This window comes from Hippichthys cyanospilos, chromosome 13 (assembly GCF_059441005.1).
Source record: "Hippichthys cyanospilos isolate Australia breed blue-spotted pipefish chromosome 13, RoL_Hcya_1.0, whole genome shotgun sequence".
NCBI lineage: Eukaryota > Metazoa > Chordata > Actinopteri > Syngnathiformes > Syngnathidae > Hippichthys > Hippichthys cyanospilos.
In genome coordinates this window covers 13,417,615-13,440,610 of record NC_142381.1, presented here as the reverse complement: position 1 = coordinate 13,440,610, position 22,996 = coordinate 13,417,615, and the positions used below count along the sequence as shown (strand labels likewise).

General features: G+C 38.4%; 4 protein-coding genes across 5 annotated transcripts; 3 read left to right on the top strand and 1 right to left on the bottom strand.

The window, feature by feature from the left end:
* Nucleotides 1-4,267: 4,267 nt before the first annotated feature.
* LOC148413922 (uncharacterized) lies at nucleotides 4,268-8,296 on the top strand. The gene is made up of 7 exons (XM_088432225.1): nucleotides 4,268-4,503; nucleotides 4,693-4,757; nucleotides 4,841-4,896; nucleotides 5,470-5,513; nucleotides 5,596-5,770; nucleotides 6,774-7,688; nucleotides 7,790-8,296. Exons 1-7 carry the CDS (start codon nucleotides 4,396-4,398, stop codon nucleotides 7,840-7,842), a joined length of 1,416 nt encoding a protein of 471 aa, XP_088288351.1. The 5' UTR covers nucleotides 4,268-4,395; the 3' UTR covers nucleotides 7,843-8,296.
* A 329-nt stretch (nucleotides 8,297-8,625) lies between these two features.
* On the top strand, nucleotides 8,626-12,725 carry tmco6 (transmembrane and coiled-coil domains 6). Its single transcript, XM_088432226.1, has 13 exons — nucleotides 8,626-8,811; nucleotides 9,471-9,577; nucleotides 9,653-9,765; nucleotides 9,852-10,035; nucleotides 10,103-10,207; nucleotides 10,270-10,361; nucleotides 10,437-10,553; nucleotides 10,649-10,763; nucleotides 10,850-11,027; nucleotides 11,535-11,629; nucleotides 11,727-11,894; nucleotides 11,966-12,100; nucleotides 12,182-12,725. The coding sequence occupies exons 1-13, from the start codon at nucleotides 8,721-8,723 to the stop codon at nucleotides 12,218-12,220; spliced, it is 1,539 nt and encodes a 512-aa protein (XP_088288352.1). The 5' UTR covers nucleotides 8,626-8,720; the 3' UTR covers nucleotides 12,221-12,725.
* A 517-nt stretch (nucleotides 12,726-13,242) lies between these two features.
* LOC148413920 (uncharacterized) lies at nucleotides 13,243-17,407 on the top strand. Of its 2 annotated transcripts, none has more exons than XM_088431645.1 (7): nucleotides 13,243-13,756; nucleotides 13,835-13,985; nucleotides 14,068-14,178; nucleotides 14,379-14,435; nucleotides 15,402-15,548; nucleotides 15,634-15,747; nucleotides 16,617-17,407. In XM_088431645.1, the coding sequence occupies exons 2-7, from the start codon at nucleotides 13,845-13,847 to the stop codon at nucleotides 16,668-16,670; spliced, it is 624 nt and encodes a 207-aa protein (XP_088287771.1). In that variant the 5' UTR covers nucleotides 13,243-13,756; nucleotides 13,835-13,844; the 3' UTR covers nucleotides 16,671-17,407. The 2 variants fall into 2 exon arrangements, with proteins under 2 accessions (XP_088287771.1, XP_088287770.1); XM_088431644.1 differs by having other exon boundaries at nucleotides 13,256-13,689.
* Nucleotides 17,408-18,384: 977 nt separating this feature from the next.
* On the bottom strand, nucleotides 18,385-22,908 carry aldob (aldolase, fructose-bisphosphate B). The gene is made up of 9 exons (XM_088430903.1): nucleotides 22,748-22,908; nucleotides 21,673-21,785; nucleotides 21,392-21,603; nucleotides 20,192-20,246; nucleotides 19,947-20,107; nucleotides 19,617-19,700; nucleotides 19,078-19,252; nucleotides 18,771-18,970; nucleotides 18,385-18,635 (listed from the first exon to the last, which is right to left on the bottom strand). The coding sequence occupies exons 2-9, from the start codon at nucleotides 21,782-21,784 to the stop codon at nucleotides 18,540-18,542; spliced, it is 1,095 nt and encodes a 364-aa protein (XP_088287029.1). The 5' UTR covers nucleotide 21,785; nucleotides 22,748-22,908; the 3' UTR covers nucleotides 18,385-18,539.
* Between the last annotated feature and the right edge of the window lie 88 nt (nucleotides 22,909-22,996).

The following is a 22,996-nucleotide window of genomic DNA, read 5'->3' as shown; positions in this document are numbered from 1 at the left end:
GACTTAAGTTCAGAAACAAATAGACTCTCAGTCCGAAAACCTAGTGCTCGGGGGAGACTTGAGTCGTTGGATATACACAATCATAGACCCTGTTCCACAGTCCCAAGCTTTCACAAACGGTCGCTTAATATTGCTGCTGTTTCATGACTAATGCAGCGCTGCGAGGAAAGAGACTGACCATACTGCCCCGGGCTCAGATAACTTCTCTGAGGAGGCGAAAAAAGACTTGTTTTACAAATCCTCCAAAAAGTCAACAGTGACCCAGTCCTGCAAGATCCAAAGAGGTTATGTGCGTTATGAGTTAGGTTTAGGGTTAGGGTATTTTAGCCTCCTGGTAGTGTGATAACTAATTGGTCGTGTCATGTTGAATGAAGACATGTTGTCACCAACAGGGTGAAATTTCACTTCCCTAGTGTCTTCTTTCAGTGCTTTCATTTTGACGTGAAATGCCTTTGAAATAGAGATCAAAGGATTGGACAAAATATAAACGTTTAGGAACCTTGTGATGCTGAGGTTTGCGGATTAAATAAAAAGCCGCAAAAGGTCTGCGCAAAACATCTATAAGCAACACATCAATTGCTCATGTTGATCTTGGCAGTAGGAAAACTTGTGGGAATGAAGACTGCTGGGCAGCGAATGAGCTTCCTGTAAAGACCAAGATATTTGCTAAGCAGTAGAGGCACAGTGCCAACAAGAGTGACGGAGTATAAAGCAGGCCAAAGTGAAAAAAAGTGCACCTTGAAGCACCCTGAAACGCAGCAGTTCGCAACCTTTTTCAATCATTTGATTTTTTTTTTTCTTTTCCATCCAAGTATCCCCTAACCAGCATTTTTGAGTGGGGAAAAAAAAAAAAAACAGGCCGCTGTGCCAATCATGTTAGAACTACATTTGTAGTTGAATCTCATGGTGTATTTTATTCAGCAACTCCACAAGATGGTTGATGCAGTATCATCTGTTTTGTTTTGTTTTTTCAGGCTCATCAGAACAAAATTTGCATCCACAAAGACATACATACTGAAAATGTAATATATTAATTAGTTTTCCAATTAATCTGCTTTGAATTTGAAAAGAAAAATCTTCCTGTCAGAGCTTTAAATAGCATTAAATTAGATTGGCTGCACTGACCTGTAGAAACTCAATAGAGTAATAATTATATATATATATATATATATATATATATATATATATATATATATATATATATATATATATATATATATATATATATATATATATATATACAGTCGAACCTCTACATAGTGAACTTCAAGGGTCCGAGGAGAGAAGTTCACTATGAAGAGAGATTCACTTTATAGAGGTTTTCCTAAAATGTTCAGAATTCATTGATGAAATATGTGAATAATTTTTTAATAAATATGTAAATAATTTTATATACGTTTTTTTAAAAATAAATATGTAAATAAATGTACATTAAACAACTTAAGTTGTTTAAACACTAAAATCTAATGCGGTAAAACTAATGTAAAAACATTTTACATTGAACAAATATCTTTATTATTATTCCACAAGTCGCATTATCTCTTCTCTCTTCTTCAGAATGCCACATATCGCAGCAGGCGAAGCATCGTACTCCTTTGCAATGGCATTCTGCTTCACTCCACTCGCACACTTCCGAATTATGTCGCACTTCTCCTCCAACGACAAAGGCTTTCGCTTCCGACTTATAGATCTAGCATCCATACTTTTCACGGCAGATTCCGACATCTTAGAATTTTCGGAGGGATGACCAGCGGAGAAACGCATGCGCAGTGGACGGCGGACGAAGTGAAAATGCAAGAGAAAGTCGCGGCGCGCGAGAGCGGCTAGGCAGGGAGGAAATCCCGACAGTGCGCCCAATTTTACAACTTCACAATTTTCGATAAGTTCAGATATTCACAATATAGAGGTAGATGCTGTCAAGGGACTGACTAATAGCATCACTATGAAGAGATTATTCACTATGTGGAGTTTCACTATGAGGAGGTTTTACATACACGTCAAATATAGCTGTTTTGCAAGGGACCGTAAAGATTCGTTCACTATGAAGAGAGATTCACTTTGTAGAGGTTCACTATATAGAGGTTCGACTGTATAGTAATAGAAAATTGATCACCGCAGCACAGACATTGCCTGCACCTTTTTTGAGCTCATTCCAAACATGTTTATGTTATGCTGGTTTCTGCGACACAGTGATGAGCTGAGGGGCAAGCAGACAGAGCAAGTTTACATCTGCGATGTGTTGGTCACTAGCAGATGTTTGGTTTTGGCTGATGGAAGAGGCGCTGTTACTGAATATGGCTGCTCCCGTTCTCCACGAACACTGCCTCTTTTCTCATCAGCACACTCCTGCCAGGAATCCATGCACATTTTACCCCACCTCTTAACCCAATTTTCTAATCTAAAGACTGGATGGATGTTTTGCTTTCCTGTGCTTCAGGCCAAATCTTTCAGCCGAAGAAAGGGAAAAAAATCATACAATTTGTTATCCTTCAATTCTATACAAAGAAGCATTTTTTTTGTTCAATACTTGTTTATTCTTTATAATGTTGATCTGAGGTAATTTCTCTATTTTTCTGTAAGGTCACAGCAAAAAAAAAAAGAAAAAAAGTGTTTCCTGTCAATTTTGCATATCGCATTTTTGTTTCTGTAAAGTTTACTTTTAGGTCCAATCTGAACCTTTGAAGAGTTTCAGACTAATGAAAGAAAGTAAAAGCACTTTTTGTGTGAGATTTTTTTTTGGAGGGGAACACCAAAACTTCCTCCACAAACCACATCAATGGGCATCTCAACCATTGCCATGATTTTTCTCTGTTGTCGTTCACACTTTTTTATTTAAGACCCAAGGTCTTAATTTGTGTCCACGGTTGTCTCAGCAAGACTAGCAGTTAATTGCATCCCATCCAAACACAATAGACCTCATTGGAAAGGCTGATATATTCTCTACTGAGCATGCTTGGATTTTGTGAGGTATCTTGAATGAGTCAAAAGATTTATAGCAAAAAGAAATGTCCACTACAGTGGATAGGCTGTGTTTCAGGAGAATAGATTGTTATCACTCAAGGGCAATTTCAATGTGCACTCTCAAGTGTACACGCTGTATTTTTTTTATACTGCGGGGAACTCAACTATTCATATAAAAGCATTTCTAAAAGCATTCTAAAATTGTACAATACAGTCATTCAAATGGACTCTGTATACAATATGGTAATAAATGATAAAGCTTCGATTAAAATCATAAGTTATCATTTAGTATTGGAGTTGCTGCTTGTAGAGGTACGTAACTAGACTGGTTATATTTGGACTAACTAATGAGCGTGGCAAAATATATGTGAAAAAACAGTTAAAAATCCCTGGAAATCACACATCTGAATGCATAGGCATTACTTGTGAATGTCTGCTTGGAACGGAAAGTAGATACATTATATTGCCTTGAAAGAGAACAGAGTGCCATTTACAAGGCCGACCACTCACATTTCCTGTATGTCGTTGAAGGGTAATGCTTGATTTTTTTTTTAATGTGCTCAAGGAAATTTTTAACAGACCCCTAAAGTTCTCCAAAAAATGTTTCCCCACTTAATGTTTATAGAAGTGAAAAGATGTTGAATTTAACACTTAAACTAAGTGTTATTTTTCTTCGTGAAAACTTTATACAAAGACTCTTTGCTGTCTGAATAAGCCTAATTAAAGGTTGATTAAATGGAGTAAGCCTCAAGTGGATGTGTGTGATTTCTGGAGGACACGTTGATGTCAGATGGTACATTCACACTTGTAACATATGCAGTAAGGATATTTTTGTTTCAAATTTTGATTGACACAGAAACTCTATCAAAACTGCCATTTTAATCATTTATGCTGAGACCAAAACACCTCTGGAAAGAGACTGTTTTATTATAAAATATCGCCTGGTTTTAAAATGGACCTTGCTCTGTGGCTACATGCCAAATATAATGCACAATAAACACGAGGTGCATTCAAATGCATTTGGATACCTGTATTTCGAATTGTGGTACATTGTATGTTTTCATTCATTCATGTATGTATTATTACGTTTTATCGATCACAGATTTTGTTTTATTAATTACTCCAATGAGCGTTGCTACCCACTGCCTAATTTATTTACCTGGCAATGGATTTGTTTGCAAATCATTTATCCAGCCATCAATGCTACTCCTGTACAGCAGATGGCTGTATAAACCAAAGAGCTATCATTAAACCAGGAGAATGAGAACGAAGCACCGGAACTGCGTCCTGAGTTCAAAGTTGAATCTGATCACACGCGGTTAGTTAGCGGCGACTCTTTTCTTTTTTTAATTGTTGTAGTTGTCCGGTTTAAAACATTATGCCAGAAAAGGCAGGTTTACGTGTTTGCTTACCGTTATATGTTGCAGGCCGAACATGTCAATGAACGCATCACAAGACGACCTGATCGTGCTCGTTTTTCGTTATTTGAAGGAGAATGGTTTTCAAACGGCTGCGGATGAGCTCTTGAGGCACAGCCCTCAGGTACACACGCGCACACAAACAAAACAATATAAAAAAAAAAGATGTGCAACGAAGATTTATGTCTGTCTCTCATTGTATGTAGAATTGCGCTAGGGTTTTAGTCTTTGCAGTTGTCTTAGAGAGCAGGAAAAAAATCACCCATGTTCTTGCAAAGATAGGAGCCAAAAACTGACTGTGATTCAATTGCAGGAATTTGTAGTGGGTGCTGCAGGTATCTCCTCGTCATTAGTGGAAATCTACAATTTCTGGTTAAAGTGAGTATATCGTGGAAACCAAGCACATTTACTATTCTGTTTACAAATGCTTTATGAACTAAAAATGTGTCAATTCTTGTTAGGTGCTCAAACAACAAGTGCCCCAGTTGTGATGGAGGAGGATCAACTACAATTGAAGGTATTTGCACGACTTTTGTCTTACCACAGTAGATGTAAAATGGGGCCAGGGAGAGATTTTTTTTCTCCACAAATTGGTTTCCTTATTTTCATATGGTCAGGTCATGTAGTGACAGATATGACAATTCAAACGTTGTAGTGTTTTTTTTTTTTTTTTTAAATATTGCAAACGTTCTAGAAATTAACACAATTTTGGGCATATTATCCCAAATGACAACATTCTTACAAAAAAGTACAACTTACAGACACATTGGGGCAAATCAAGCCAAATAAAGCATAAATCTATGACTGTTAATCGATAAAAACGTTCCAAAACATTGTTATTTTGGGTGCGGTCCATGCGGCCCGGTACCAGTTGATCCTTGAGCCAGTACTGGGCCACATACCGACTCTTGGGGACCTCTGCTGTAGTGCACCATTATCCCTAGTTTTGCCCTTTTGTCATTATCCACTACGTATTCACTATCAAGATGATTTAGTGGTATTGTTGTCACAATGTTGAATTCGTATGAGCATGTATTTTCATATTGATGAGCAGTACTTTTTTTTTTTTTTTTTTATCCTGACTAAACAGCCTCTTCCAAGGACAAACCTGCCAGGAAACCACCAAAACGGAAGGTGAGTTTTGACTGGACACTTGAAAAAATACTAACTGCCTACTAAACTATGATACCAGAGTAATTAAGGTTTGTATTTTCAGTTGGCTCAACCAAAAGGGGTGAAAAAAGCTGTGAAATTGTCACAAACCGTCTCATCGACAAAGACGCCAACGAAGCAACAAAATGTTGCATCAACTGGGGATGGTGAAGATGATTCTGACTCGGACAGCAGTTTGGATGTTGACAAGTGGAGGCAAATGCTGTCACAAATGACAGGTAGTTATGTATGGCTGTGCATACTGCTACCATGTATGTTCTATGTAGAGCTGTGAGTGAATATAACTATCTTGTATGCAAATGAAATTTGATACACCAACCAAGTTCGCTATGCTAAACGGTTAGCAAACATGATTCTTATTAGCATGCTAGCCATTACCATTGAAAGTCAACAATCACTAACTACCATTTAATTCACACATACACAAAATTTTAATAGTGTTCGTAAATCCACTTACAGTCGACGCTTCAAGAATATTCCATGAGGAAACTTGAGGGTGGAGCTGCCTGTTGGCTACTATAAGATCACTAACTTCCTGTTCTTCTTCTTCAACTTCTTCTAGACAAGCAGACTGGGCCTGACCGCTCCCTACTGGTTAAAATTTTAACAACTAAAACCGAGCCACAATAGATTGTTCGTAATGACAAGTTATATTCTTGTATAATACAGCCCTGGTGCTTTTTGGAAAGTTACTTTCTCTGCTTTGAGAACAACAAAACAAAGTTGTGCTAAGTTTGTCTCTAATGAAAGCCAGCTCACTGAATCATTGTTTTGTGACGATTTTTGCATACATGCCCCCACCCGCACCCCACCCCAAATCTCTTTTAGTTAAGAAAACATGCCAAACTTGTGATATCTGCTGCATTTAGGGGGGACTCTCTCACTTATTACCATTACAACATAGCATACATCTGCAAGAAAGGTCTATGTAGAAAACTTGCAGAAACATGGTACCAGCAGAGCTTCAAGGCAGATATTTTTAATCGACCTATTTTAAATTTGACTTACCCGACATGGTCGACCTCCCTCCCAGCCCTAGTCAAATTAGAGACACTTTAAGTTTCACAGTTATTGATATGAGACACGCCTCATTACGATGATCCACAGTCCAACTACGATATTAAACCTATTGTTAAACTAATACTTGGGGCAAATATATGAACCGGTATAGTAAACTGCCGTTTTGTTTTTTTTTATACCCATAATTTTCCTTGTTCACAGAGAAACCTAAACCAGTGAAAAAGAGAACCAGGAAAGATCCGCCAAAGCCTAAAACTGACTTGCCTGTTAAACAACCAGCTGAGAACAAGAGTGACGTCTTGGAGAAAGTGGCGATAAAGGAACACACAGAGTCAAGTCCCTCCAAAACGGCTACTTTGGGAATTGGAACTGCTCCAGAATCCCCTTTGAATGGCACACAACATCTGACACCATCAAAAGAAGTAAAAACTACATTAACATCCAAAGATACGAAAAAGAAAGAAAAGAAAAAAGCTATAACTCTCCTAGGAGAACAAAGTGGGTCTCCAACACTCCAACACAAAAAGCAAAAAAAAAAAGAAAGTTCTGAAAGCAAATTGGAAGAGGGCGCAAGTGAAAACGGTAGCAAGGAAAAAGAAGCAAGCAACCCCAAATGTGTTGAAAGTCCTGTGGAGATTCAAACCTGCAGTACTGAGCCCCAAGATAAGCAGGTAGCGGTGAATACAATAGAAAATGCCGAAGAAGTCAAAAGAAAAGAGAAAAAAGCCAAGAAAAAGAAAAAGGAGGATGCAGATCCTCAAAATGTTTCTGACACCCCTGGAAAAGACAAGAAATCAAAGAGGAAAAAGAAGGGACAGAGTGATCAGGAAAAAACATCTGAGCCTACAGCTGACGATAAGGAAGCCCAAAATAGAGGTACTGTTGACAGTGTACAAGTTGTGGAAGGAACTCCTCAACGTGGGAATGAATCAGAAAAGAGTAAAATGGACGAGTCGAATCCCGATGAGGAGCCAATAGAAAAAGAAAAAAACACAAGCATTCATATAGAAGAGATAGCTGAGACAAATACAGAATCAAAAAAGAAAAGACAACTTGGCTCAGTTGACTCGGTTCCTCTATTCTCCTTGGAGACACCAAGTCCACAGAAAAAGAAAAGTAAGTCAAACTAAATGGAGAAACCTATCAGTTGCAGTGTGAAAAGCCTTTCAAGTACTTTAAGGTCAGCCTTTCATGTTTTTGTCACTTTCCTCCTGCAGAGAAAAGCAAAGTGGCTCCAGATGAATTCCCAGTAACGCCGTCTACTGCGTGAAAATTATAACACCATCCAATCCATCTATTATAAAGACATTGGACTATGACAGTCACATTTTATTGACTTTTTAAAATTCTTTGACTCATTATCAATATACTGAAAGATGTCTTTTCTTATTTTTATTTTGATATTTCTTTTTTATAGTTGTACCCCTTTTTCTTATCATTGATCATGTGTGCTATAGTCTTTTTTTTTGTTTGTTTCTGGTGGATTCCTAACAGGCCATGTTCCTCCCCAAATTAAAGTGTCTGATGGATATATTACCTTAACCTCAAAACACATCTGAACAGACAGCAATAGTGCATCATGGACTATACAAACTGTATTTTAATAAGAGTAACAATACTGGATACATTGGTGGTGTTATGTTTGACAAAATGTTGTACAATGTGCTTTTATATCAAAATGTACTTCTCATTTTTAACCTGCTTCATTAGATGGATTCATTTTTGTGGTTTGTTTGGCTGCTTTCAAAAATCCCTCAAAGTTGAATGCATTTCAGAACTGATGTCTCAACATCGGGGAGAGGTCAAGTCAAGAACGTTCTTTACAATATGTTCAAGGCAACCCAACTAGTCACTGAGTGAAAGTCGATACCAGAATGACCCTTTAAGGTATCGGCGTTTTGTTTTGTTTTTTTGTTTTTTTTTTACGATAAAGTCTCCATACCTTGGTGATCGACCCGCACCACCTACGTATTTCCCAAAACAGTCATTCTCGTGTTGCTCTCCCATTCAACACCAGGTGGCAGTAATGCACCAAATAGTTCACTACCAACCGCCAATCCCAACAGAAGAACTCGTGTTGCCTGCTTTTGTTTTTGTCATGACATCAACTCTGGCAACCTGCAATTTCACTTAACGTTTACGCTTCAAATGTGGAGGTTAAATCGAGTTCCCCATAAAGCTGGCCGAGCAGGCTACAGCCTGGAAGACTTCCGCATTAAGCGACGAGAGCAAGAAAAGGGTAAGAAACGGGCATAAGTAGCATCGGGTATAAAGTGTTCATTTTGCTAAGGTAGAAATTGCAGATCGCATCGCGTATCTCACCTGACACGCCACGAGAATGTAAGTTCTTACAAATACGACTTCTAGTATCTTAAATGTGGAATACTGTACAAGATTTAATTTTAAAATTCACATTTCTCCCTCATGTTGCAATCTAAAATTAGTAATGAATAGTACACAAATTATCGGATTCCTGATATTTACAGTACTAAAGCCTCAATAGAAATTGCTTCGCATTATACAGGTAAAACACACAAGGGGACCACAATAGTGTAATGCAAGTATTAAAGTTAACATTCATGTCTGAGTGACATATGGTTTTCAATATGCAATCGAGTAAAGTTATTATTTTGTATGTTTATTTTGAGTTTGTATCAGATAGAAATAACAGTTTGGAGATTTTTTGCAGAGCGCAGCGTCATCTACATATTTTCAACAGTACTGTAAAAACAAAAACAAAAAAAACAACACTTGTAGTTAAATATGTCATATAATATTGTCCCTAAACCGCCTTAAAAAGAAATTTCCTGGCAAAAATGTCTGTGCACCCCTGGATTATATGATCTCACTCTTGAGTGTCATGTGGCTAAAGCTACTGTTTGATTTTTGGTGCTGTAGCCCTTCGTCAGGCCCGTCGAGACAAACAACTGGTGAGTAAGAGACTCCTGGTAAATGAAGATGAAGGGCAGCAAGAAATCTCCATGGACACTTGTTCAGATGACAAGGTGAGCGACGGTCATATATTCTGTTCAATTACACTAAAGTGGGGGGAAAAAAACAGCAAGTCTTCTTCTGTGTAGGATGTTGTCAGTTTATTCCTCAAACTTCAACACAGTGGTCCAGAGAAGGAAGTCCACCTTAAAACCTTGAGTAAATCTCTTCGTGACCCATCTGCTCAGATTGTCTTCATCAAGTATGCCCTCATCTGCTTCTTATTTTTCTGTTATGTGACCGTGAATGGGTAAATGTTTGGACAGCTCTGGTTTGTTCTTTCCCTAGGCAAGAGAACAGCATCCACACGCTGGTCGGTCTCCTCACTGGCTCCAACACTCTGTGCCGCCTGCATTCTGTCCGATGTCTCCACGAGCTGTCTCACTCTCCCCACCCCAGCGTGGGCCCAGCCTGTCTGCCTGCCACGCCCTACCTCCTCACCTTTCTGTCTGGACAGAGCACCAGATTCACCGTCAGGAAGCTTTCTCCCCCTGTTCAGTTTCACAAGACACAACCACTGATCTTCATGTTCTTTGTAGGAGCTTTGTCTTTACACGCTTGGGAATTTATGTCCAGACAGTGATGTTGTCAGGGAGAAACTTCTGGCTCAGGGGATCATACCAGCACTAGCCAGCTGTATAGAGGTATAGGACTTGGTCAGAAATACTGGTAATGAACACCATAAAATAAATCTTCATGTATTCAGAACCAGAAGCACAACATGGCAGTAGTGGAAGCTGTCGGTTTCACCCTTTCACAACTTCTCCAAACCAAAGAAGCATCACAGAAAATAATCCCGTAAGTACCTCATACATGCTGCTTTTCTTTTTTAAAGTCAGATTTTTCACATTTTGTGTCCCTCACTTTTTGCAGGTTGGTACTTGCTTCTAGTTTACCTTCGCACCTTTTAGCAGTCCTGACACCTGACCAGAATTTTACTCTGGGCCCCGCCATTGAGAGTGCATGGTGTCTGCACTACCTCACGTGCAGGTGAGAGAGGCGGCTAAGCGCTCTGTATGTACGTTCATGTACGTTCGACATTCATTTATTCACATAATGTAACTTAACTCTCATCTTCTGCACAGTGGGCAGGATAATGGAGCTCTGTTGGCTTGCGGGGCTTTATTACGGTGCAGTACGTTGTTAAAGTCGCTAAGTGATGCTGTTGCTGAAAGAAACAAAGATGAAGGCGTTGAACTGGTGAGTTTTATTTTTGTATTTTCCAGTGCGTCACAAACATTATATAGCCAGGTGCATTTTTTTTGTTTGTTTGTTTCCTTCCCTAGCTCATCTGTCCTTTGCTGAGGTGCGTGGGAAATCTCCTGTCCAGCACGCCAGACGCTGCAGACGCTTGTTTGAGTGATGTTGGGCTCGCGGTCGCTCTGTGTGGTCTGCTTCAGGCTTATATCCAGACTCGGCCCTCATTGGCCAGAGAGAGTGTGTGGGTCCTCAACAATCTCACAGGTGATTCCCCATTCGACATAAAACAGCTAAACTTTATTCAGAGTTAATCAAAGTCACTTTAAATAGTGCCAGTTTTGTGATGACTCCTATTTAACAAAAGCTGCAATGTGATTGGTTAATTCTGAACAAGGCAGTTGTCAGAGAGTGTGCACACTTGTGCAAGCACGTTATCTTTTTGTTTTTTTCTTCCCCCTTGAAAATGTTTTTAAAAATTGAGTGCAACAGTTTGTGGAGGAATTTATATTGAAATTATAGTACAGTATATAGCTTTGTCTCATTTTTATATCACAAAATGTTGGTTTTTGAACATGTTTTTGAACATATATACATATATATTTAAGATGGCACAATTCAATATTTTTTCTTGGGCTTTTCACTTCATTTGTATGTCATTTTTGTTAATCCACAAAAGTTCAATTGAGGCAGCTGCACTCTTCCTGTCTGAAGATGCTTCACTTTTAGTCCAGTTCCAAATTGTGGTGCTATTTTTTTTTTCCTTTGATCCAGCTCAATCCAGTCTATTCTGTTCGGCCGTTATGACGCTCAACTTGGTCCCGAGTTTGATCCGACTTCTTCCATTCTCTCAAGGCATCAACATAATGGTCTGTACAGGAACTCAAGTTCATGGTTTTTTTTTTCCCCCCTCATGGTAACTTTTTATCAATGTAAAGCTATATCTCCCTGCCAACTCATATTCAGATCCTGAGAGTTTTGGCAAACATGGCCTACAAGAAAAAGGAGTTCTGCATCCATTTGGTCAAGATGGGGTTATTGTCTTCCCTCTTTGCCACGCTGAAAATGGCAGAGCGAGAAGTTGTGACCCTGAGTCTGGACATCCTTTTCATGCTCTTAGCCAGTGGTTCTCAAGTAAGACAGTCACTTGATTGTGAAGCATTTTAATCAATTTCTTCATCTTCCATCGGGGCTGTCTTCCTCAGGTGCTTGAGGACTTTGTGAGGCAGGGTGGAATTCCACTTCTTGAAACGTTTCAATACTCCAGCGAAGGAGATGTGAGGCAAAGGGCAGCATACCTCCTGGAGCACCATATTTTGTCTTCGTCGTCACAGTGCACTGTAAATACTCCCCAATGTTGTTTTATCAAATTTCTTATGACTGGGAATTTCTAAGTAAAGCTGTGCCTTGTTGTGTTGCAGGCCAGCTGCATGCCGGCTACAAACGCGGAAGGGAACTAAACTCAACGCATTTTTGAAAATGACAAAACATTATGAAGTTTTTATATGTCTATGTTCCTCTTTTTTGTTTAATGTAATTAATACAATTCGCAGGTCAAAAACATGAAAAAAAATAGACAATATGCAGTCTAAAATGTGTATTATGTAACATTTTTTAAATAAAAGTAACTCATCACTGTGATGAACAAGCTTTGATATTTAACTCATGTGTCAATGTGTTTTGCTACAACTGTGAAATAAACTTGTTACTGTGAGTGTATCCTCTTAATGATTTCTTTATGCTATTTATACTGAACATGAAATTGGTTAAAATGCAAAATGAATGAATACAACTTGGTGTGACTATAGGTTTTATAAGGTCATGGTTCAAACTTTGAAATGTTCACCATAATAACAATGCTATCAATTAAAATTATATTTTGCCAACTTTTATTGTTGGTATGTACTGTATCTCAAGCAGAGAATTTTTATGTTCTGAATAAACATTTTTGCTTATGATGCCTCACTGGTAGTGCTCTTATTCATACATTTTAAGCAGTGGAACGATAGTATTTTGTCTTCAATTGATCAAATTAGTTTTCGTATATAATTAATACATATAAAAACATGGTTTTCCACTTGGTGTCGACAGAAAATGACATCAGACGTATTTACGTATTATTTTATAAGCAGTTTCACGGACGGCTCATCTATTTCCTGGGATTGGTTATGTGAAAATAGCATGGTGGGCCACGAATGCTCATTACTTGAGGTTTGAGCGCATGTTTGATGTTATTTTCCCTCATTAGCAGATGGCAAAATATATTTTTAAATCCATTATTTGCACCTTAATGATAATTCATTCATCGTCTAACTTATTGACACAATTAGCAATTTCATGTTTACAATGGCGAAAAGGGTTTACTATCCCTTTAAATTAGAAAGATCACGAGACCGGATTTGAGGAAATGTTGAATAAAACCAAATTAAATTAGTGTGACGTTTCTTTCCAAAATTTCGCTAAACCATTTCTTCCAATAGAATCAGCAGTTTTTTGCTTTTATTTTTTTCCTTTTAAATGTCGCTTTTACCGTTGTTGTTTTTTTTGGTTTTTTTGTTTTTTTTTCTTGGACGGTGAAGAATGCGCCAGAAAACTGCGCACGTCCTTCCGTCTGATGCAAAAATGTCTCTTTAAAGCAAAAAAAAACTAACAAAAAAAAACTTTTGATCGCTGAATGGGTTTATTTGAAGATAGAGTTTGTAGAGTCCTTGAGGATTCTTTATATCAGATCTATTTTATAAACTTGGTCGATGCCCCTACCCCCTCCCAAAAAACGCCATCACATCAGTTTTTCCATGTGACTAAACATGCTGCAAAATCCAGTTAGCTCCTCCTCTTGATAAAAGCCTCAAATTTCTGTCACCCATCTTCCCTCCCACAACATTGCCCAACTTCCTCCAATGCTTCTCCCTGTGAAAAACTAAATTGGGTGAGTTACTACTTTTTTGTTTGTTTGTTTAACGTGAGCGTTTACAAATCGGATTTTCCCCTCCAATGTGAGTCCATTAAAAGTGTGGTGAGCAAGCACTCTAGTTGAGACATTTAATGGCAAACATTGTTTTGCTCTTGTCCAGCTTCTTCACTATGGATTGCAGTCCATCGACATCAACAACCCCCACCACAGAAATCGCAAGTGGTCAGGAGGAGAACCCGGGTAGAGCCAAGGTTCTGATGTCCAGCAAACCTCTTCATCGCTTTGTCCAAAAGGAGCCTCAATGTCTTGGGGTAATAATGCCTGTCACAAAACTTACTGTGTATAGTTTCAGTTTGTGCATGTAGTGAGACAGGATACTTTTCTCTTCACTAGATTGTCATTTTGATCTGTGGCTGTGCTGAGGTCATGATGGGATTCACCTTGATCAGCGAAACTCTACAGAACTCCAGCAATATCTATATTCCTTTCTGGCAGGGAGCTTTGGTATATGTATATGGCATCCCTTCTCATTGTCATTTGTAGTTGAAATTGTGTTCAAGATATCTTTCAAGCTCACAGTGACATGTGGATGCAGATAAAACGTTAATATTGAGACTTTGATATACATCTCATTGGATCATGCATGTGTGCAGATAGCTTATCTCCTTGGTAATATATTGTTTTTTTTTCTCTCTCTTCTGCAGTTTCTAGTATGTGGAAGCTTGTCTATCTACACAGGAACACATCCATCAAAAAAGATGGTAGGTTTTATTGTTGCGTGAGGGTAAGGGTCATTCCATTGTTTAAAATTATGCACTAACCTTTTTTTAATAATTCACTTATTTTACATTAATGTTGTCATACAGTTATTTTAAGAGAAAAAAAAACATAAATTGTCATTCAATTTAATGTATCATATTCAACTATCGACAGACATTTTACTTTATATTTCAAGTCAGTTTGCGCCATTTTATCGTCGTTTCATTTTTATTTTGTGCATCTTTTTTCTTGTTTGATTCTTTTTCTTACATTCTTTCGTATTTTTTTATTGTTTGCTTCTTTTTTCTTTCATGCAATTTTTTATTGTGTGCTTCTCTCGTATGGTGATTTTGTTTTTTTTCTTTGCGATTACCTTTTTTTTTCTTTGCTTAGTTTTGTTATTTGTGTGATCGGCACTTCAGTGCCACTGTAGCGTCTTGTACATCTTTAAAATACAAAAAATCAGTAACTAATACGTAATCACATTTGAGGGTGTATGTGGAAACATTTCATAACATATTTGATGCACCAAAAGCTCAAGTTGCAGGAGCGGGGGATTCCTTTTTTTTTTTTTTTTCCGGAGGTACCTTTTGTACCGCTAGACTGTCAATCAGATAACATTTAGTATTAGCTAAAGTAAAAAAATAAGCACTTGACACCAAATTGACTATTGATTAAATGTGTTACTAATAGTTCTGAGGGAGAATTGGTTGTACATTTGATTTGTACTGAAATTGGAGATTTGGGATTTTCAGTTTTGGAAAACTCCGTCATTTACCTCACAGTTACGATGTTCTGGGTTTGAATCTGAACTCAGAACACCCTGTGGAGTTTCCATTGTGCAGTGGTTAGCTTGGATTTATCAGGTTTAAGAATTTCAAAGAAATATTTCCCTTTTTCATTTGATTTACGTGTTAATGATGGTGGCAGTTTGAACCTGGAACAATTTAACATTTTTTTTCTTCTAGGTGACCATTTCTTTGGCCATGTATATCGTTGCCATCCTGGGAATTATGGTCTCTTTGGGATACAGGATAGTATGCATTTCCATTTTTCGCTTTGCTAGATTCTATAAAGGGTCAGAGGAAGAAATACAGTGGTACAACTGGAGAGTGGTGAGGGTCATATTACACACGCAAGCATGTTTTCCTGCAATACTCAAAAAATATTTATATTTATTTGTTTTTTATTTTATTTTAGGACCAACTTTTTGGAATTGAATGCATTTTATGTGCATACTCTGTTGTCACATCAGTGCTGCTCATCTTCTTGACTGTCGTCGCACGTTTGGCTCTGAAATCCACACACACTCAGGTAACTCATTTGTCTCTGATGCCAATGTTACAGTTAATTGTATAATTGGTGATTTAAAAGAGGAAATGTGAAATGGATTCATGATGCAGTTTGGCAAATTATTTCCCATTAGATGTATTACTCTATTCACGACAGATAGTCAAGCTCATAATTATACAGTATGAACGTACTTTTCAGTTCACAGAATGCATTGCATGGCACAATTAATTAAGTTATAGGATAGTAATACTTGTCATAAGTGTTTGTGTTCCTACTGTAATCAATGATTTCTAATTTTTCTAATCAACCTGCGACTTTATGTGTGTAAATTACTGACAATTCTTTGCACGACTTCCTTGCATTGCTCACATTATCATTGCTTGTAAAAATTAAGATTTGATTTGTTCTGAACAATCTCACCAACAAATTTCATGACATATGTTTAAGGGTGGTTTTGGTATGGATTTATGTGTCAGAAATAATGACCAGTTTTACTTGTCAGCAACTGCTGTAAATGGGTAGCGTAGATCAGGGTAAAAAGTTAAAATGATTGGCAAATATTGGCCATTTGGCAGATTATTTTGGGTCTATGAGTGTAATGTATGATGTAATGTAATGTATGATGGCTGTAATCAGCCGATTTAATCGGACTGCAGATTAATTAGTCGAGCCCTACTCAAATCTCTTTTTAGGCACCAAACAAACTGCATTTTAGGGTGTTTGCACGTTTTGACTCATGGTTTAACTTCCACATGTCAAAGCTTGCGCCAACGCTCCTGTTAGAAATTTGTAGCAACATTGGGAATGAATAGATCGAGCATTATTGTTCGTAGCGATGCGTTCACTGTATTTTCCTCATGTAACCTACCTGTCCTCTGTACTTTCAACAGGTCATTTACCAGCAAATGTCAACTCAACCGATAGATACACCAGCTCAAGAATAATTCTCCTGGATCTGATCATTTTTCTATCAGTTAACTATACAAGCACACATTTCAAAACTTTCACAATCTAATTTGAGTACTAATACTCCATATCTACTGTATGATTTCTATTTTTCTATTTCACAGTTAAGCCCCTCTTCTGAGGACATTGTTGAGTTATTCATTTGACAAAGGGTTTACATATACTGCTACATATTATTTTTGCATACCACTGGCTGTTTTTTAAAATTGCACTATGTCTTGATGTGAAGAAGTACATTTAGTCGGAAAAGGCCAAAATGAAGAACCAGGTAAAACGTAATAAAACATCCTAACCAACTAAATTACAGTTTTTAAAATCTATCGAGGATTTGTAAACATCTTGTGATCTTTCTTAATTTCATGTCACAATCTAGTACCATGGCCCAAAGCAGCGTCGCAAAATTATTTTGTGAAGTTCATAGAAAAGGTCATATTGTGTTGTTGTTTTTTTGGTATTCATAAACTACTGTATATTCCTGTGAAGAGGTCAAATATATTTTTGTAAAAGGTTTCTATGAGCCATGTTAAGGGCATAATGTCCTGTCATTTAATAGATACTAAAATTGAATGGCATTAGTATTTTGCACGTTAGCATACTTTGAACACAGCCAATTGAATATTTTTGCACTGCAAGAACAAATATTTTTTACAAAGAAATCAACATGGAATTGTAAAATCTGTATTTTTATGATTATTAAATAAAGCTTTGACCTGGATCGTTGTCGCGGCACAATTTCTTGATTACGCATAATACAATGGACTTTAATACTACAAAACTGTATGTTATTCAGCCAAGTACTGCCGAAAAAGACAAAAAACAGAGTGCTGCGCTCTCCGTGTCTGATTCATTAAACGTTAGAACAACATTTGTAGTGGTACCGCTATGTGTATTTTATTCAGCAAGATAGACCCTGTAACATTTATTTGATTCCTGTCTTATCGACCAGAAATTTTTGTAAATTTAACAAAATAAGGGCATACAACATTTTGCAAGAGTCACTGTTAACACAATGCAGCAGTAGGTTGTTTCATGTGTTAATTACTTTTCTCTTAATTTGAAAAGAAAAATGCACTGTTCCTGTCATGGAATTAAACTGAATTTGCTGATACATGCAAAAACCTTGTTACAATCTCAAGTTCTCTCCTGAAGCGCCTTCAAATACCCCCCAGGGGCATTCGTACTCCCATTTAAGAAACGCTTTCCTAAACCGTATACATTTTACATTTAGACTTCTTGGGCATGATGTATTTAACTTTGGAATGATTTGAAGTGTTATCTGTAGCCATATCGTACTCCGTAACATCATCGGTTTTATTTCTGGGTTGTCTGCTGAAAAATTGTGTCATTGATGATGACAATGTGCATCAGTATAGAATTTAACAAAATAAAGGCATGGAATGTTTTACACAGGAGCCACGAATACATAGCTGAGAAATTAGTTGCGTCTTGTTTTGATAAATACACTTTTAATTTGAAAAGCAATGTAATATCCCTCTCACAGCATTAAACTGTATCTTCTGATACCTGCAGAAATCTTGTTAAAAATCATACTACTGGACAAGTGGTACATGTACCCCTCATTTGAGAACCACTGCTTTAGAAACCCCCCCCCCCCCCCCCCCCCCCCCCCCAGCCAGCGTGAATGTTAAATAATAAGTACACCAGAATGAAATACATTAATAACAAAATGAACACATTTGGTCATTCCATTTATTTCTTTACGAAGGCAAACAGCAGTTCAACAATTTAAGACAATCCCCTCTCCCCCCTCGATGATGTCCATCCAACAGAGGCATTCAGGTCATTCATATTTGGTCCAAGTACGTCATCGCTTGAGGTCAGAGCATTTAATAGACGTAATTGGTAGTGTGCAGAGACTGCATGGAGGCCTGGTCGGCCGAGCCCGTGGCCTTGTACTGTCCTTTAGCAGCCAGGCCGTTGATCTGAGGGGAGAGTTAATCATCATTCAGGTTACCTGCACCGCATTACGGAACAAACAACTTCTGACAAATCATTTACCAGAGAAAATAAAGTTGTGTAATGCAAGATAAGAGCGGAATAATACGGTCTTGGCTTACCATAGCCCTTTTGCAAAACACTTCCTGTGCCGCGGCCTTGTTGGCAGCTTTGCCCTGCCAGGCTGCAAGAGTGGACGCCTGCAGAGCGCGGCCATATGAGAAGGTGAGCTTCCATGGGCGATTGAGCGGCACCTGGTTGATGGCGTTCAAGTTGAGTGAGGCTTCTTCCTCACTTTGGCCTCCAGACAGGAAGCAGATGCCTAAAGGGTCACAGGAACAGACAGTTACAAATGTTGCAGCAATTCCCAACTGGTGTGCAGTGTGCAAATTTCTTGACATTGCTCAAACAAGGTTTCAGAACGCTCACCAGGAACAGCGGCTGGCACGGTGCGCCTCAGAGCAGTCACGGTAGCCATGGCGACCTCCTGAGGGGTGAACCTCTTGGTGCAGGAGTGTCCAGCGGTGACCATGTTGGGCTTCAGCAGTGTTCCCTCCAGGTAAACATGGTGATCAGACAGAGCCTTGTACACAGCAGCCAGAACCTGAAGAGACATACACACACTCTTTAATATTCAATTTTGGAGACAAACATTTGCTTTGTTTAACCCTTGTGCAGTATTTGTCCTATCCTTTCATTTTTACATCAAAGGGAAAGCATTGAAAGAAGACACCAGGGAGCTGAAAATTCATCCAGATGGCGACAACATGTGAACAAGGCACAGCCTCTTAGTTATCACACGACCAGGAGTGTGCCAGCACTTGACTAAAATACTACAATGATATATATATATATATATATATATATATATATATATATATATATATATATAAACCTGACCCAAATTGATCTAAATATTCCACAAGGGTTAAAAGTATTGGATGGATAGTATAAGATGGTTTCCCCACCTTTTCTGTGACATACTGGCATCTCTGCAGGTCATGGTCTCCATCAGGAAGGATCTCTGGCTCCACGATGGGCACAAGTCCATTCTGATACAAGATATCAGTGTGTTTTTATTACCTCCTCTAATGAAAACAAATATCGCATGCTGTACAGGTGCAAAGACATGTTGAACATCTTCCTTACTTTCTCAGACAAAAATGCAATAGTTAACAAAGTTCGGGCAAAGGGAAGAATCTATGAGGCCGATGATCCATATTGGCATTGTTCAAATTCGTTTGAGTGCCATTCTAAAAGTTCCAAATGGAGTCGACTGTGCAGTGAGTGATGCCAACCTGTTGGCAGATGCTGGCATATCTGGCCAGAACGTTGGCATTCTCAGCAATGGCAAGAGGAGTAGGACAGCTATCAGAGATCTTGAGCACACATCTCCATTTGGCAAAGTCACAGCCATCCTTCTTGTACTGGGCACAGCGCTCAGAGAGGCCGTCAAGCCCTATGAAAATGGGGAAAAATGAGCATTTGTCATCTGAAGAAGACATTTTGTAAGGAAGAACGAACTAGGATCTTTTTTTTTTACCTTGTGTGGTTGTCTCTCCGTCCGTTCCATTCAGACCAGCTGTGCCTTTGTCCACCTGAAGGAAGAAACTGCCATTAATTTAGATAAAATAGGAGGATCTTACGGAGGTGACGGAAACAACATACCAATATTATTCAATATTAATTGAAATAACATAATATGTCTGGGTGGATATAGCTTCCTAAGACCTACTTTTTTGTCTCAAACAACAAAGTAAACTGCATCCAACCCAGACACATGAGACATCATTGGAAAGGCCAGGATCTCCTCTAACTGGGATCACCAGAACATAGTACGGAGGCCAAAATTAGTCAAAAGCTATAGACAAAAAAAAAAAACAATTGTCTACTATAGTTTGAAGAAAATTTAGTTGATCTCAAGTGGATATAGAAAAGTATTTCAGTTAAGTACCTGCAAAATAATTTTTCCACTTGTAAGTAAAATTCAACAGCATTTTAACCTGAATGGGTAAAATACTATACACAAATTCACTTTTATTGCTATTCAATGAACAAATCTGGACATCAAGTTACTAAAGAGGTACTAAACTTATTTAGGCCCTTTCCGCAGTAGAAAAAGTTAATATTTTATTCATAGTTCATTTGATAAAGAATTTTTCATGCACAATTACAACATTAAAAAAAAGCATTTTCTACTTGCTGTCGACTGAAAATGACATCGTGTGCTCAAGGCTCAGGTAGCAACCAATCGTCGTTCAGCTTGTGAATGGCACATGACCAGCAGTACATTTATTTTGCCAATATATTGGCAATATATTTTGCCATCTGCTAATGACCATGATTGGTCATTACAAGTCTTGAGCACACATGACGGTATTTGCCATCGACAGCAATTGGAAAAATGTTTAAAAAGTATTATATGTGCATAAAAAATTATTTGGTTATCAAATTACCTTTTTTCTGCTAAATATGTTTAATATCTCTTTGAGTATAGCGCTACTGCCATTACTGAGTTTTGCACTTTTATGTAACAGCGTCCACTGTTTTTCATTGGTCTTACCAATTACATTTTCTGAAGTTTTGAAGTTGTCCTTTTATGTCTTTGTTTTGTCTACCGTTATGGAAATAAGCCTTTATGCTTTATGTGTGCCATGACTGAATAAGTTCAATCGATGACACCCCACTGACAAGTGGTTTGTATACCTAATTGTACAAAGATGTGAGAGCTCTGCAGCCTCACCTTAATGCCCACAACAATGCCCCTTTCTTTGATGACTTGGGGGAAGGGCTTTCCACTGTCTGACTTCTGATAGAGCGTCTCGTGGAAGAGGATGACTCCTCCAATGGAGTCAGGGACGGGGTCAGCGGATGTGAAAAGGAGGTCACGGAAGCAGCGACGGTTTTCTTCATTGTTCTCCACGTTGATCTTCTGGAGACGCTTTCCCATGGTGCCTTGGAGGAAAGAAGAAATTGCAGTCATTCACTCTGAACTTTTTTTTTTAATGGCTTATGTGAACTGACCGGTTGACTCATCTGCCGCTAGGATTCCCTTCCCCGGGGCCACAATCCTTTGGGCAATTTCCGAGAGCTCCTTCTTCTGCTCCGGTAAGAGGGATGGAAATTGATGAGTCATCCTGGAGGGAGAGAAACAGGTTTTTTTTTTTAAAAAAAAAAGCGCAAGCCGGGCTCTTGATAACATATGAGGAAGTTGTTTTACTTTGCATCATTGACTTCCTCTCTTATGTCACCTTTGTAAATGTTTGGGTTGGTTCAACAGGTTTTTTTTTCCTTCACAATATTCAACTGGTGGTGGGAAGTAACTCTTACTCCCTACAATTCAAAAGCTATCTCCTTTCTGTTCCTTCCTCAAAATACAAAATGAAGTCAACTAAGGTTGAGATCTTGACTGAGGCCTTGTTGACTCATAAAATAGAAAAAAATGGTCACGCTCTGACATGTTCGATGTGAACCAGCAAGCATTAACAAAGATGCAACTCCCTTATTTATGATTGTTTTTATGTTACTGGCTCCAAGAAAGACCCGTGGAGACACGCGCAAGCCTCAACACAACAACAAAATAAGACTTTTTCAACAATTATTATAGTTTAGTTTTCCTTGTGCAAAGTCATTAAAATTTGTGTTGCATACAAGTGACATTTTTTTAGGTAAGTAAATGACGTGAATCGTTACCTAAATTGAGTATGATTCTTTTGCTTTTACTTTTGTTGAAACTTGCAACCCCTAGTTCATAGTAGATACGATTTAGACCACCATTTGGAAAGACGGGAAACAATTTCGAATCAGTTGTACTGTATTGATTGCACAGATTAAAACTTGCAGGAGTTTTCTTTGTAAAAAGTCACGGGACTGGCATGTTTTATTCAAGCTGACGCGTCAGTACTCGTTGGAAAGTAAGCAAAGAAATCACCACGGATTGAGTTTGCCCACGCACGCAAGTCGTCGAGTAAGTTTTGGAAACAATGCTGCAGAAAAAAAATGTTCGACCGATTTTATTGAACGACGCTCCCTATCTGTTTATAGCAGTCAATCTACAACTAATAAGTTATTTCTTAAAAAAAAAAGGTTTAAAACTTACTTGACAGTAGAACCTATGTGGCGTGGAGTCACACTGAATGCGGAGGGCGAGGGATCAGCCAAAGGTGTATTTAAGCGAGAGGGGGAGGAGGCGCTCCAGATGTGATGTGGCGGGGCGTACGTCACCCCGGAAATGCAATTGGCCCAAAGCGGATAGACATGGGCGGGGCTAGAGGGCATCAATAGTGCTTCTTTGTGGACTCTGGGGGCAGTTCAGGCAAGAGTTAAAATAATCAAAGGGAACACTATG